Source organism: Lobosporangium transversale, assembly GCF_002105155.1.
Source record: "Lobosporangium transversale strain NRRL 3116 chromosome Unknown BCR41scaffold_44, whole genome shotgun sequence".
NCBI classification, from domain to species: Eukaryota; Fungi; Mortierellomycota; class Mortierellomycetes; order Mortierellales; family Mortierellaceae; genus Lobosporangium; species Lobosporangium transversale.
The window spans coordinates 219,608-234,930 of record NW_019029022.1 but is presented as its reverse complement, the minus strand read 5'-3'; the positions used below and the strand labels follow the sequence as shown (position 1 = coordinate 234,930).

The following is a 15,323-nucleotide window of genomic DNA, read 5'->3' as shown; positions in this document are numbered from 1 at the left end:
AAAAAAAAAAAAACGTTCTTTATTGCTCCTCTACGAATCACAGGTCCGAGTTTTGGTGTGATGTGGAACATCTCGAGAAAATCCGGACATGGCTTGACTTAAGTACCAAGAATAACCTGCTTGTATACGTGCTGTGGTCACTCTATATGCCCGATGTCAAAATGAAGAGCGACGCACTATCATGCAAGGTCGCCAAAACCCTGCCCTAGCAGAGCAGCGAAGAGAAATATCTTGACAGAGGCAGATGAAGAATGAGTAAGAGTTAACCGGGCAAGAGGAAAAAGAAAAAAGAAAGAAAGAAATGTAAATATATTAAAGGCATGAACTCCAAAGTGCTACGCATCATTTTTTATCTCTTTTACAAATTTTCGTATAAAAAGACGACTGTAGACAGTAAGAATTTTCTCTTTTCCTTGGGTTCGCTCAAGGACAAAATGATCGATACTTGAATAGAAAAGAGCTGCGGCTCAACTCAAGGACTAAGAATTCTAATCAAGATTAATGGAGCTCGGGAAAACCCACCCAAGGATTGAGCACATACTACGCTTTTCCTTAAGATCTTCGTTTATTCAAGTATTTTTTACTTCTCTACCTAACTACTATCCCACGCCGAAATAAGTCAACTATCTGGGCCATAGGTGCAGTTCATCCGGTTTGGGCGTGCTTCCAACTTGACTAGGAGTCTATCTCCAAGAAAAGCCCCCATTACAGGTCTGGTGGCCTGCGTAGGACAATATAACATCAGTCTATTAACATTGGATCTTGTAGGTATGGATTTTAATCGTAAAAGAAAAAAATAGTTGCTGCACAGGAGAGCGCAGATAAACAAATGACAACAAATCTGGTAGAGTTGGTGGTTATGCTTCATTCGTCAGATAAGACTAACAAATCTCCTCGCACCAATACTTGTCAGTCCAAGAAATGTACCACTTAACCCACGTCGATAATGTAGCAGTAGTAACATAATTCAGGACTTTCAGATTCCTGTAGCATGTGTGAGCTGGGAGAGGATACAGGGTAGCTTTAAAAATACCCTACCGCTTAGGACAAGCAGTTGGATGGACGAGTAAGCATTATTGGGGCCATCAGCCGCGATGGATAGAGAACTCAAGAAAACTGTGGGAGGGCGGGAGACCCCGGGTGCAGGCACCAGACAAAATATATTGGCAAAGGTCCTAAATATATATCTTTGGAGACCGTGTACAGAGGTACCGCTATAACCCATACGGACGAGGTGGTGTTACAATGATAAAGGGGATGAACGTGGTGCTGATGAGAGAGACATCCAGACGGTTCAAAAATTATATCATGAACTCGTGCCAAAAGATATGGTCAGGCCTTGGAAGAGTTGATTCAAGACAATGATATCCATTTCAAGAATGTAATTTACGGGTCTGCCAAGATTATCGAAGAGACCAAAAGGACTGAGACCTGAAACAGGCGCTGCAAAATCACTGTTGACGAGAAAAGAACGAGAGACATTGCCTTTATGAGCAAATGCGCTAAGCGCAACTGCGTTGAGTAACACAGACATAGACGCGATAGTTTCTTATAGCTCTCACTGGAACAACGTTGCGCGGCTGATGAAATGGTTGGGACGAAAGCTGGCTAAGGGATGATAGGAGCTATCGGGGGCTATTATAATTAATGGGAATGGAAAAGTTTGAGGATGTCGTTCCTCAATGACTAAGGATCAAAGGTTTCCGTGTGGGTATGATTTATGAAAAAGAATGTCATAAAGTGACGGTACAACGACACAGTCAAGGTCAACTATTAGGAATCGCTTTAGTTGCGCTAATAACAAAAAGGCGGCCCGTTTTTTGGCCTCAGTGCTAATGAGCCCCCACGATCTCGTAAGACCCTAGTTATCTTTTTTTTTTATTTTTATTTTTTTATTTTTTTTAAAAAAAATATAAAAAAAAAAAAAAAAAACATGCGTACAAAGCGGCTTACAACCATAACGCGAGGTATTTTATTCAATAGGAAGAAAGGACATCCACCGCTAACACGGTTGTTTGTTAATTTATTGATTTGTTGACTTGTTATAGACTACTGTTGCTTTACAGGTTTTTATGCTTATGAATATTTGTGACATGTTGCAGTGGTTCTGAATAAAAGTTTGTGCACAAACAATCTGCTTATTCACTTGAACTTTAAAAAATCACCAATGTGTACACGTACATGAATACGGATGAAAGAGTGTACGTGGACACAAGTTTTCTTCTTGTCCTTCATGTCTTTACTCCTTGGCTCTCTTGTGATTCTGTTTATCATATTAGAAACGCATATGTATTTACATGTATAATATGTCTTTGAATTCCTCTCAAACTGAACATTTGTACAAAGATGTAGTCTCAACCTTAATAAATTGCCCTCCACACATAGGACACCAATGAAAACAAAGAGTGTGGAGGAGTTTTTTTGTGTTCTCCACATAACATCATGCCATTTTTATCCCATGAAATCCTTTTGATAAAAAAAAAAAAAAAAAAAAACGTAATCACCATTCACAACCCTTGTCACTAAAGCTTTTTACTGTTACAGCCGTATACGCCTCGCATCTGTTGGTAGATGGCCATTGTAAATTCCATGGCATCGAGACAAAAATAATGGCCTTGTCTAGACCTTCTTCTTTGTTAAAGTGGACAAACATGTGGATGTTTATATCGTGATACAGCTAATGTATTTCAACCTTTTGCCCTGAATACAAGAAAAAAGGAAGGTGTCCTTTTTCCTTTTTCTGTCACAAAGACAGATGGGCTGATTCATTATAGGAGGCGCTTCTCGTCACAGCGCGATTTTTTTTTTTTGTTATCGTCCAATCAAAAACTTGAGGGAAATCGCGTTTCCATGGCTTACTGTTGAGTTAAGAGATATTTTTGCTCGGGTACCCACAAAGGAATCCCTTCAACTGTAAGCAGAAGAACAAAGTCCCATCCTACTTGTGATAAGTATATGAGGCACCCCAAGCGCCTCATACACCTTTTTGATTATTCTGATGACATTGATGAAGAAGGTTTGGTAGTTGCCACTTTAAAATGAATGTTGATGACTGACCGGGAAAACAAAAAAAAAAAAAAAAACGCGTCTTCAGAGATTAGAAACGGTAAGGAGTAATGGCTGTATACACTGAAAAAGCTACTTGGCAACTTAGCGTAGATTCTTGAGCCCTTACCCCCTCCTCTTGCCCTGCCTCACTCAACTACCCTGTTTTATTTTGCTCCACAAAACAAACAAACAAAAAACATTGAAGAGCCCTTACCCTTCCACATATCCGTGTTTTACTTTGTCATCTGCTCACTCGTCCACTTTTTATTACGAAATGTCTGCACTGTTGTACACCCTCAACATCGCCCGCTTTACGACGCCCCACATGCTAGAGACAAACACATCAAGGAATATCCCATCCACATCATATGGTGAGTACAGATACAGTACACAAACAAACCAAAATAAAACAAACCAAAACAAAAAGAGAGAGGAGCGACGGCGCTACCCAGGACGTGTTCCTCATGCCAGGAAGCAAAACAACCGTTAGGTAAAGTAACAGCTGCATAGATCCGTAGTAAGGAAACATGAATCCGACAATTCTGCAACTCTCTTCAAGTTCTTCTAAAATGTATAAATACCGTCCTCATCCCCTCTGTTTCTCTTCCTCCTCAGGTCATTTGTCCATCTTCTTCACTCTCTTAAGCCAACCAACCAACCAACCAACCAAGCCTTAGCCTTCTCTTCAATCAGTCAATATGAAGTTCATCACCGCCGTCGCTGCCTTCGTCCTTGCTGCTGTCGCCAACGCCCAGACGCAGCCCACTTTCACCAACTGCGCTACTGGAGCCACCGACTTGGTTATCAACTCCTTCTCCCTTTCTCCCTACCCTCTCTGTATTGGTCAGAACGTCTGCGCCACCGGTAACGGTCAATTGAGCGCCCCTGTTACCGCTGGTGCCAAGCTTAACATCGTCGGCAAGTACTTGAACCGCATCGTTTACACCGATGCCCATGACCTCTGCACCTTGCTCGGTAACCAGGGACACCCTTGCCCCGTTCCCGTCACCTTGACCTCCATCACCGCCTGCGTCTTGGTCAAGACCACCGCCCCTGCTGGCGTAAGTTGTCTATTCATTTATTTGTTTTCTCTGTTTTTTTTTTTTTCTTTCTATTCCCAGTCTCAAGCCATGTTAAATTTAAATCACTCTTTCTTGTTCTTTTTTATTAAAATAGATCCCCGTCCAATTGCAAATTTCCGCCACCAACGGCAACGGTCACGTCTTGTTCTGCCAATCTGCTAACGGCGTTCTTGCCCAGAACTGCTAAACAAGAGAAGCAGTAGGGATATACAAAAGGATAAAACTCAAAGAAAAGAAAAAAAGAGAAAGAAAAAAAGAACAAAAAGGAGCAGGGATCTTCTTTTTTTATCTTTTTTTTTTGTCTGGAGCAGGAATCTTTAACTTTTTCTCTTTTGTCTTCGTCTTTTGTGTAATATTCCCTCAATTCTCTAAATATCAGTTGACTGGTATTTATGTTTATAATTATAAAAGAAAAAAATGATAACAATAAAAAGTAACCAATTTCTTAAAGAAAAAAAAAAGGCAAATGATTAGTATGTAATACGCTACTGAGGTCTTAAAATTAATTCTAGACATATACATGGGGCACACCGTTTCACGCATTAACTTCATACAATAACGGAAATATAGGAACTAAGAAGAAAAAACGTAAAGAAAAAGGAAGGGAAGTGTTCCTTGGCCGGACCGATTTGCAGAACTGACTATTGTTTCATTGCATTCAGCCTCACTATCATGAAGTTCCCAGGTATCGGTCAATGTCAACTATCTAAAACAGATGAAGCAACTGGGCCATCCCCAATGACATTGCTGCAGTGCCCGGGTTCAAACATTTCTATGGTTCGCACTGGCCTTGAGTATGCTTGTAGGGTGCACCTTTTTCTTTTCTTTGAGTGGGATGTTACATGTTTTTCATGTTTATTACTAAACTATACTATGTGCAGAGAAAAGAGGATTTTTTTTTTTTTTTTTTTTTTTTTTTTCCCCTCCTCACTCACGGCCAGCCTGAACGAGATCCATCTGCGTGAGAACACTCTCTAGATCCCACTTTCGTCCAACCCACTTGAGTGCCTGCCACCCTCCTTGCTCCACCAGCACCTGTCCCCCTTCAACAGTGGCCCAACCAGCCTGAGCTGCCAACTTCAGGAAGCGCGTAAAGCGAGGTGTGTAAGCCAATTCCACAGCAACCCCCTTCTTGTCCTTCTCACTTATGCTTCCAAATATAGAGTCATCAAACATGGCGCTTGAATCAATCGTGCCTGGGACAGTAGAAATAATCAGATCAAAACCTGTACCAGCTCCATCGTCATTTTTCAACAACTCGTTGGCGCTCAAAATCTTGACTGTAAACAAATTCTTGAACGAGTCTGCCACAGCTTGAGCTTTGACCATTGTGCGGTTAAAAATCGAGATTTCTTGGACACCAAGACGATAAAGCGCATACAGAGCTGCACGCGACGTGCCACCAGCACCAATGACAAGGCCGCTCATGTTCTGAGGGTGAATGGTCGTCGTCGAGCTGAGGTTACGAACGATCTGATAGTAAATACCTAGCCAATCAGTGTTGTCTCCAACCAAGATAGTCTTGCCTTGCCTGTCCACGATAGGAACGATGGTATTGACTGCGCCAATGGCCTTGGCTTCGTCTGTGATCTCATCCAATTTTGACATGATCTCGATCTTGTGAGGGATCGTTACGCTGGCTCCTCCAAAATCAGCTGAACGCATCTTGGCGACAACAGACTCATCAACAGTGGCTGTCTCATGCAGGCCATAGGTGTATGGCAAACCCAAGGATTGGAAGGACGTGTTGTGCATCAATGGCGAGAGGGACTGGCTGATGGGTGTGCCAAACAAATAGAACTGCTTTGCAGGAAGAAGACCTGCGATGTGACGAGCAATTAAAATCTCGTGAGCACTGAGCTGACCAGGGGCTGCCTTTACAGGTAACAGCTTGTGAGTAACAGGTGTTAAATAGTTGTTAAGGATACGAGAGAGCTGACCTTGAGCACCCATGTTCATAGAAATTAACGGCAAATCATCCGTTTTAGCGGTATGGCGTGCTGCGAATTCAGAACACTCAAAGTTACCCTTCATCGAATTCGCGGCGCCAATCAACTTGATCACGTCGGGCGAGATAGACTTGGCGAGCATGTACTGGTTTTCCATAGCGTCAGAAGACCAGGCTACAGTGCCTTTAACATCATGCCACGAAGCTACGATAAGAGTATTGCCCCTTCCGGCCAAGACTTCGTCAATCTCGTTGCGGGGAAGGCCAATTTCAATATCCAGGTATTCAACACCCCACCCGAGCCCATCGTTCAGAAGTGAGATCATGCCGTGCACATCACTATCGGGCCACAGTCCACCTTGTGATACGGAGCGCACAGTGAAAAGGATGGGAAGATCAGAATGACGACGAAGCAGCGAGACTTGCTGCGCAACGTGGTCACGGAAGGAGATACCAGATTTTTCCGGTGCCCTCAAAAGATCTACACGGAGCTCAATGGCGTCTGAACCAAGCGTCAGTTTAGACAAGTGTGGTAGTGCTGGGCTGATATCCGAGAAGGTCAGTGAAAGGAAGAATGTCGGTGTAGCAACAACTTGAGCTCGGTTCGCATGCTTACTACTCTTGTTGGTCAAGATCACCTTTAAGAACCTCTCAAAATTAGACTCGACCAGTGCCCACTCTTTGGCATCTTCGGCTTCGATACCTTTCAGTTGTTGACCAGCCACAACGAACTCATAGTTACAGCATTCGCGGTACCATCCTTCGCGACGAGCCCAAACGTCTCGCATTGACTCGCCGTACATGGGTCTTGATGTATCCCTGTTAAGGTATGCCTCGATTTCATTGATATTGCGGACCAAATGTAAGACAATTCCACCTTCGGCGGCATAATTCTTAAAAGCCTCACGTGAAGATGCCGTCTCGACAATGCCACCACCACATGAAATCACATACCCACTTGGATGTTTTACCAATAATTCAACTAACATCTTGGCCTCCTTCTCTCGGAAAGCTGCCCATCCATGCTCCTTAATAAATTCTGGAATAGTTGTCGAAAGGGTCTTCTCAAAGTATTGATCAACATCCTCAAACGGGCGCTTTAAAGCCTTGGCAGCAAAGCGACCCATCGATGTCTTCCCAGCGCCACGCATGCCGATCACTACAATCGTGGCATTATTCCTAGCATTGCGTACAATATTCTTTTTGTTGCTGCTAGCTGATGGTGATGGTGATGGTGATGACTTGACTTCATAATCATGGTGTTCTGAAGGAGGGCCGAGATCAATGTCGGATGTACGGCCACCCAGTTTGTTCTCAAGATCATCCCACCATGTAGGCCATGTCTTCTCCACACACTTCTTTTCTCGGATAATGGTGCCTCCAGGAATGACGTTGGCCAAGACACTAAATGACATTGCAACTCGGTGGTCATCATAGCACTTGACACCATCCTTAGGTGGTGATAAGGAGGCGATGTCATGTCCATGAACAATGATGCCATCGTCAAACTCAGAAGTCACTACACCAAACTTGCCAAGCTCATGCATCATTGCTGCAATACGGTTACATTCCTTGACACGTTGGTTGGCAATACCACTAATCTTGGTCACATTATTACCACCAGAGGTCGCAGGCTGGGTCACTGCAGCTAGAACTGATGCTGTCAAGAAGGCGTCTGTCATGGTCTCCATATCAATGTGAGGTAAAGGCCTCAAAGTGCCGATAGGAGGACCAGTCACTGTGGTTGACGTCTCAGTCTGCACGACCGTACAGCCCATTGGGCGAAGGACATTGACAGCAAAGCCAGCGTCGCCTTGAAGTGAAGTCGATCCAATGTTAGGGACAGTGCATGTGGTGCCAGTAATAGCTGCAATTGCCAATGGATAGGTAGCCGAGGAGGCATCAGCTTCGACAAGGTATTCTGCAGGATTAACATACGTACCCTGAGGGATACGATAAGTATTGTTAGGGAGAGCCTCGACTGTGATGCCAAAAGACTTCATCATGGCAATCGTCATATCGATATAAGGCTGAGAGATGACCTGTCCTCCAGTTAAGACCAGTGTTACTGGCTCCTTGGTGGCATATGGGGCACAGAGCAAAATCGAAGATACATATTGAGACGAGATTGATGCAGCTAGCTGAATCTCTCCTCCAGCGAGACCATGACTAAAAGGTGTGACTTCCAAAGGGAGGCAGCCCTTGGTTTCGAGATACTTGAGTTCGGAGCCATTGGTGGTTAAAGCATCAATCAACGGCGCGATCGGCCTCTGCTTCATTCTTGAATTGCCAGTAAGAATAGTCTTTTGACCAGGGATAGTGGATGGAGGGACAAGGACACTGACAGTCGTCAAGAAGCGAGCAGCAGTTCCAGCGTTCCCCATGTAGAGCTCTGAATCAGGAATGTGCATTTTCCCACCATTTCCATGCACAACAAGGGTGTCGCCATTATTTTCCCACTCAAACGTGGCTGCTCCAAGTTTGGTCAACGCAGTCAGCATAACCTGAGTATCATCCGAATGAAGCAGTCCAGTCAAGCGACAGGTCCCCTTTCCCAATGCGGCCAGGACTAAAGCTCTGTTGGAGATGGACTTTGATCCGGGAGGCGAAAGCGTAACTGGCGGAACATTGATAGGACGTGGATGGACGATAGTGGAGCCAGCCAAAACTTTACGAATAATATCATCCGAGATATTAGTAGGCTTCTGTTCCAATGTCTTTCCGATTCCAGACAACATAACAATGCGTTTCTGGCTACCCATATTTTTCTTGTCAACACGTAGAACTTGCATCAATTCATCAACGGTGCAGTACTGGTTTCCAATATGGTTCTTGACAAACTTATCCTCCATGGTGATGGGCAAACCGTAAGCCTGAATACAACGAGATAGACGACCAACTGCAACCTGAGAGAGATATCCACAGTGGCGAGCGATTTCAGCTTCCTTAATCATACCAATGGCAACGCATTCTCCGTGAAGTAGCTTGGGTGTAACAAGACCTTCAATGGCATGTCCAATCGAATGTCCAAAATTAAGCAGGCCACGCATCCCTGTTTCGCGCTCGTCATGAGTGACTACATATGACTTGACTGCGACTGACGCCATAACGACCTTGAGGAGCAATTGTTGGGCTGGTGTACGTGTTTCTAACGTTGCGCCTACAAAAAAAAGGTCAATGATTTGACATGAGGCGCAGTGAGCAAAAGCAGAGTTTGATTGACAAAATTAAATGAGTTTAGTCACAGATAAGAGATCTTTTGATTTTTACCTTGGAACTCGACATTGCGAACGGGCTTCAGCACAGCGTCGCGAATGGCTTCTGCGCCATTCTCGAGCAGCACAAAGTCACTCTCGTTCCAGATGGCTGCAGTTTTGATTACCTCGGCCATGCCATTAACAAATTCACGTTCTGGTAGGGTTTCGAGGACGGCTAGATCAATGAAGATACGCTTGGGCTGCCAGAAGGCGCCGATTGAGTTCTTGGCCTGTGGAGTGTCAATCGCAGTTTTGCCCCCAATAGAGGAATCGACCATGGCAAGCAATGTGGTAGGAATCTGGACAAAGGGGATACCGCGCATAAAAGTAGCAGCTACGAAGCCAACCAGATCGCCAATGACGCCTCCACCCATAGCAAACACCAAAGTGTCACGCGTGCATCCCTGAGCGAGGAAGTAGTCTTCAATCTCGGCTTTTACGGCTCTTGACTTTGAGTTCTCTCCAGGAGGGATCACATAAGTCAGGAGACGAGGCAGTGGTGCATCGTGAGCAAGTTCTTTGGCGATCTTATTAAAAGTGCATTGGAATCGATCGAGATAAAGTTTTTGAAGGTGGGTGTCTGTGACAATAACGTAGGTGGATGCCTTGAAGTTCGAGAGAGTATCGCGAACGAGATAGTCGAAGATGTGGAATCCAAGGCAGATAGTCTCCTGGCCAAGGATAGAGACCTTATCGATATGGGGGCTGGGATGACTCATGGCCAGGATACTTTTTCTCTCACGGGGTTGTGATGGTTTGTGTCTGCTCTCTGTCCAGTATCGTTATTATGTGCGCGCTGTGACAGATAGAGAGAAAAAGAGGAAGAGGAAGATGGAGTAGGAGGGAGAGAAAGATGGAGTGAGATGAGGAAATGAAAGGATGGTGAAGTTAGAATGAGGCCGGTAGAATGAGAAGAAAGACGGTCTTGATAAAGATAAATAGGTCTTGACTCAGAGAGGAAAATTTTATCTGCGCAATTACGGGTAAGCAGCACAAATAACACGTACAATTGGAGATGAACTAAAATGAATGATAGTTATACATGTATTCTTTTAATTAACAAAAAAAATCTACACTTCCTGCACCAGTACTCCTTCAGGTTCCTGCTTCTCAAAGAAGTTTCGGTCCACAATGAACCGCATTGCTTCAAGTAGCTTGTTCTTCTCCTCCTTGATTTCACTCGATAGCAACTATTTCACAACAATATAACATTGTAATAGGCACAGACTTACAGTCAGCTTTTTGTATATATACTGATTATTAAAACAAGATAGTGGATACATGAGAAAAAGCTGTCAACTAGTTAAATGAGCATACCATTTGTAGAAGCGATGGACGTGATCTGAATACTTCCTTCTTGGCCGAAGCCTGATTGGGCTTTTGAACCTTGTTCTGAGCATTTACAAGCATAACAGACCGTGTCAAAAATGAGAACAATGACAGAATCAAAGGCACACAAGCAGATATCAATCCTCACATTTGCAAAGAACCATTGGTACTATACCTTCAGAGATGGATCGTGAGAAAAGGTACATTTGTCACCTCGTGTACAATGACCACGCAAAAAGTATTTGCATGGCCGCTTTGGTCGTTTTGATCGCTCGGTTGGCAGCAACATTTTACCCATGGCATTCGGGTCTTTAGAAGTGATAGCATCTTTTACAGGATCCATCACATCATCCCCATCATTATCCTCATAACCTTCGGCTTCACTGGGTTCAGCTGAGGAAACATATGCTACTAGACCATTAGCAGGCTCTGTCTTTTCCTCAGTACTGCTCCCGGTTCTTGCTTTCTTATTAATAGATTCGTCATGATCCCCATTCACCGCTGCTGGCTGCATTGGACGCTTGTTGTTGTTGTTGATCCTGTCCTTTTTTCGACTGTTTCTGTTAGAATCATTCTTCTTTGGTGGTTCGTCTACTATCTGCCCTTTAGCAATCATCTCCTGACGCTCTTGCTCCTGATTTATACACGAGTTTTATGAGCGAAGACATAGAGATGCGTACATGAGATAAGCTGTAATACATGACAAATGAACCATATTTCAGTAAAAATGTAGATTATTTATACCTTCTTACGAATGTTTGCTTCTGTTGGCCATGCTTTTCGCCGTTGAGCAATCCATGCTTCAATTTCCTCTGGGGTATTGAGAACAGGTGCAAGAGGGTGTAGTAGATCTGGGTTTATGGGAGGCTTGGGCTTGCGAGATCTGTCACCCACGCAATTAGCTGACGTTGTAGTTTCCGTTTTTAATGCGTTAGGTGCTAATGTCGGTATTGATGTTGGTATTGATGATAGTGGTATTGATGATAGTGGTATTGATGATGGCGATGTTTGTGAAGGTGTCGATGATAAAGGGCCAGCAGTTAATGTGGTGGGGATGCCTAAGCCTTGCTTAGATCCATGAGCCAGTTTACGATGTTCGCTCACAAAGCTCGGCGATGCTGAGTATTGGCAGTCTGGGCAAGTTCTGTGGGCAGCAATATGTGTCTTAAGTTTGGCTTCCTCATGAAATGTAATGTCGCATGCGTCGCAGTGAAATCCATCAGAAGTCTTTTTGCAGTCCGGATCTTTTGCGGAGAAGGTAGTCTCTTCTTTTACCTCATTTGCTATTTGGTGCTGATTTCGGCTACGCTGATGGTTTTTATTGATTCTGTTGTTGTTCCGCAGATGTTGATGCAGATGGTGATTATGGTTGTGGTTATTATTACCATTGTTCCATCTCATATTTTGGTGCCTAAACGGCTTTTGAGATTGCTGTAACTGTGAGTATGGGTGCGACGCATTCATAGTCATAGTGGCAGCCATCCGCTGTCGAAGACTCGGAGTGTGATAACTTGAGTACCATTCCTGCTGTTGACTCATTGGATTATCTATTGATGTATTGCTTGCCGTTGCTGCTGTTGTTGGCGCTGCATTGGACCCTAGGTCTGAGGCTGGCTCAGCGCTCTTGTATCCAAACGAAAGCAACGCTGCTGTTGCAGCAGAGGCAGCTGCAGCACCTATTTGCATTGAGGATTGATATTGAGCTTGATATTGTGGAAGTGGGTTGGTCTGTTTGTTTTTACGATGGGCATTCTTCGATTTAGCTGGGGGGAGCGGCGTGCTATAAGACGGAGGGAGAGCTACAGGCGTCACAGCAGAGGCAGCTGCAGGGTGTTGATGGGTCTGCTGTTGCTGTTGGTAGTGATAGTACTGTTGGAGTTGTTGGTATTGCTGATATTGCTGATAATGCTGATATTGCTGATAGTGTACCTGATCTATATTAGCTGGCGTATATCCTTGTTGCCTCTGCTCTTGTTCCTGTCTTTGCCTCTGTCCCTGGGCATGTTGCGAGTTTTGACTCTGCTCCATAATGGTCATTTACTCTGTTTAATGTTGAAGAATGAAGTCAAGTCAAGGCATTTTTTTTTTTTTTTTAACCAAGAATAGCAGTCACTACAGAAAAAGAAAAAATGGTGGCTGTTTTTTATTATTATTATTATTCTAATGCTTTACTTTGAAATACCATACACCAGTCTATTTTTTTTTTTTTTTTGTTAGAATAACACCAGTCTATTTTGATACTGAGACATTAAGCCCTGAGGTCATGTTACCACCTTGCATGCCATCCTCAGAGAAGTGCTGCACCAACGCAATCTCGTGCTGATAGAATTTCCCTTCTACGTGGCAGTTATCTTTGCAGGAATAAACAAGCACTGTGCCAAAATCCAGAGAATCTTTTGCTGAGTGGTCAATTGCAAGGTAGTTGAGAAGCTGGGGCAAGATCTGTTTATGACAAAGGATGGAACCACAAATAGAGTATTATCAATCTTGCTCCAAAGTGCTCAGGTAGGCAGCTGGCGATCACTCATAGATAATAGAGAAATTCGTAGGAGGCTTGCAATATACTTTATTTTCCCCAGCTTACCTGAAATTCGAAAGTACGTTCCTGACCACAGTCCGGACATGGCGGGATGTCCTCAGGCTTGGGAATGCCAATGTCGCTAACATAAAGTGGTTCAGGATTGGTGAGCTCATATTCCATTCGTGCGTACCTATGTTACATGAGCCGAAAATATATACATTAGTTTGGTGGCAGACATATGAAATATCCAATCATAAAGGTATAGTATGGCCCCTGGCACAACTTACCGCAATACCTGCTCTGGGTACATAGCAATCCTTTTCTGGAAGGCCAAGAAGGCTGCATCAATATCTGTCTTTGTGTTCTCGTAGACCTCATCTCCAACGGGAACCAAAGCGTTCATTGACGATTCTGCATTCTGCAATGACCTACTAGTGCCGCTTCCATCCGCATTAGCAAGTGTAGCGGCCTTTTTCCGTTTCCTAGTGTTAAGCGCTGCAGTTCTCTCTTCCCATCCTTCTTCTGCCTCAAGTTCATCTCCAGAGCTTTCATCTACTAAGCCCTCGTCGATAGCCTCTTGATCGAAAACTTCAGCTTCGCTGATAATTTCTAATTCTGGAAAGCGATTCATTCGTTCGACCAGCTTGTAGTCAATGTCGAGTTTGTTGGCATAGTCCTGTTGTTCCTTCGTCAAAGTCTGTGTCAAAGGTTTGACCCTCTTGACTACACTTTCATCTTCGCTATATTCATCTTTGTCATCGTCTTTATCCTTGTCTGCTGACTTTGATATTGAAAGTCCAGCAAGTTTCGCATCGATAGAAGAAGTTGGAGGATTCGTTCCGCAGAGCTGTTTGTGCAAACCCTTGGTCCAGTGAATGGCTTGATGCTCAGGCCCACAGTATGAGACTTTGTGACATTTGGAGCAAAGCTTAGGTCCATACATTCCACAGACAAAGCAAGTTTTGGCTACTCGAACAATACCAAAAATTCCAAAGATGCAGTTTAGTTTGATATGGTTGAGAAGAGTTTTCCATTTGGCGCCTTACTCGAATCCCGCATATATCCAAAGTCTGATCGTACCATGTTTGTTAAGAGGAAGAGGCTCCCATCCTGCGTTTTCCTCTTCGGCATCTTCATGATCGTTAGAAACTGGCGTATAATAGGGGTTGTATTGGCCAAGTTGGCTTCTAACGGCCTTGAAACTAAAAGACGGTAAGAGAAAGGCTGTTAATAAGCCTTTAATTGCTTGCGCTGGGTTAAGCTTTCACAATCTACTTACCATCCTTTTGCGGATTTCTTGTGACAGGCTCCATTCTTACAGCAGAACACATATATCACTCTATGAAATGCCTCTGGAGGGTGATCCTCAGGTGAGTAGAGCTTTGAAGCAGCAGAGAAAATAATTAAGTAACGGATGGTACTAGAATTAACATAAATCCAAAAGTACAAAGTCCAGGCCACTAGTTGACATTGAAAAAAAAAAAAAAAAAAAGAATAGAACATCACTCACTTGAAGTAAAAATGTCATAGGCTTCTGGCATTGATCGCAAAGGATTTCCTTGATATCTAATACATGTTCAGGATTTAGCCAAAGCTTAGTCCCCCGACAGAAAATAGCAATTAGATAAAAGTGCGTTTTCTTTTTATACTAATATATGTGAAGATCATTTCTTACAGGTAAACCACCAATCTTTGAGCAAAAGTCTTCTGCAAGTAATGGACCATGTTCTTCCAGATCTACCGGTTCCGCAAAGCCAAGCATGACTTGTGCCTCCTTCTCCTCCTCCTCCTCATTGACGCTTGTCTGCTCACGAACATGTTTCTGGTGATCTCCTGTCTCCGACATTTCTTGCGTGGTTGAATCCTAAAAACAAAAAACTTTTTTTTTTTTTTTTTTTTTTTTTTTTCACCTCTTTTTCTATGGCAGCAAACATATGTCACGTGCCCAAGTTGCACAGCCACTATTGGGTAATTGGGCGCAAGAAGAGGTGCCACGCATTCTGTTACCCCAGATTCGACTGTATTGCACATCACTGTCCATATACTTGTCATCATTAAAACGAAGCACACGCATTCAAATACTGATACATAGACAATTTACATTTATATAATAATACAGAGCTCATGGAAGATCCATT

General features: G+C 43.6%; 4 protein-coding genes across 4 annotated transcripts; 1 reads left to right on the top strand and 3 right to left on the bottom strand.

Moving 5' to 3' along the window:
* Window positions 1-3,669: 3,669 nt before the first annotated feature.
* Window positions 3,670-4,490, top strand: BCR41DRAFT_425028 (hypothetical protein). Its single transcript, XM_022030524.1, has 2 exons — window positions 3,670-4,109; window positions 4,225-4,490. Exons 1-2 carry the CDS (start codon window positions 3,747-3,749, stop codon window positions 4,315-4,317), a joined length of 456 nt encoding a protein of 151 aa, XP_021877711.1. The 5' UTR covers window positions 3,670-3,746; the 3' UTR covers window positions 4,318-4,490.
* A 560-nt stretch (window positions 4,491-5,050) lies between these two features.
* On the bottom strand, window positions 5,051-10,258 carry BCR41DRAFT_425027 (Shikimate dehydrogenase). Its single transcript, XM_022030523.1, has 2 exons — window positions 9,349-10,258; window positions 5,051-9,238 (listed from the first exon to the last, which is right to left on the bottom strand). The coding sequence occupies exons 1-2, from the start codon at window positions 10,052-10,054 to the stop codon at window positions 5,058-5,060; spliced, it is 4,887 nt and encodes a 1,628-aa protein (XP_021877710.1). The 5' UTR covers window positions 10,055-10,258; the 3' UTR covers window positions 5,051-5,057.
* A 126-nt stretch (window positions 10,259-10,384) lies between these two features.
* BCR41DRAFT_425026 (hypothetical protein) lies at window positions 10,385-12,712 on the bottom strand. Its single transcript, XM_022030522.1, has 4 exons — window positions 11,409-12,712; window positions 10,840-11,298; window positions 10,653-10,727; window positions 10,385-10,525 (listed from the first exon to the last, which is right to left on the bottom strand). Exons 1-4 carry the CDS (start codon window positions 12,699-12,701, stop codon window positions 10,406-10,408), a joined length of 1,947 nt encoding a protein of 648 aa, XP_021877709.1. The 5' UTR covers window positions 12,702-12,712; the 3' UTR covers window positions 10,385-10,405.
* Window positions 12,713-12,893: 181 nt separating this feature from the next.
* Window positions 12,894-15,049, bottom strand: BCR41DRAFT_425025 (programmed cell death protein 2; the record flags this gene model as incomplete). Its single annotated transcript, XM_022030521.1, has 7 exons — window positions 14,861-15,049; window positions 14,696-14,779; window positions 14,465-14,565; window positions 14,266-14,387; window positions 13,473-14,151; window positions 13,249-13,375; window positions 12,894-13,106 (listed from the first exon to the last, which is right to left on the bottom strand). Exons 1-7 carry the CDS (start codon window positions 15,029-15,031, stop codon window positions 12,894-12,896), a joined length of 1,497 nt encoding a protein of 498 aa, XP_021877708.1. The 5' UTR covers window positions 15,032-15,049.
* Between the last annotated feature and the right edge of the window lie 274 nt (window positions 15,050-15,323).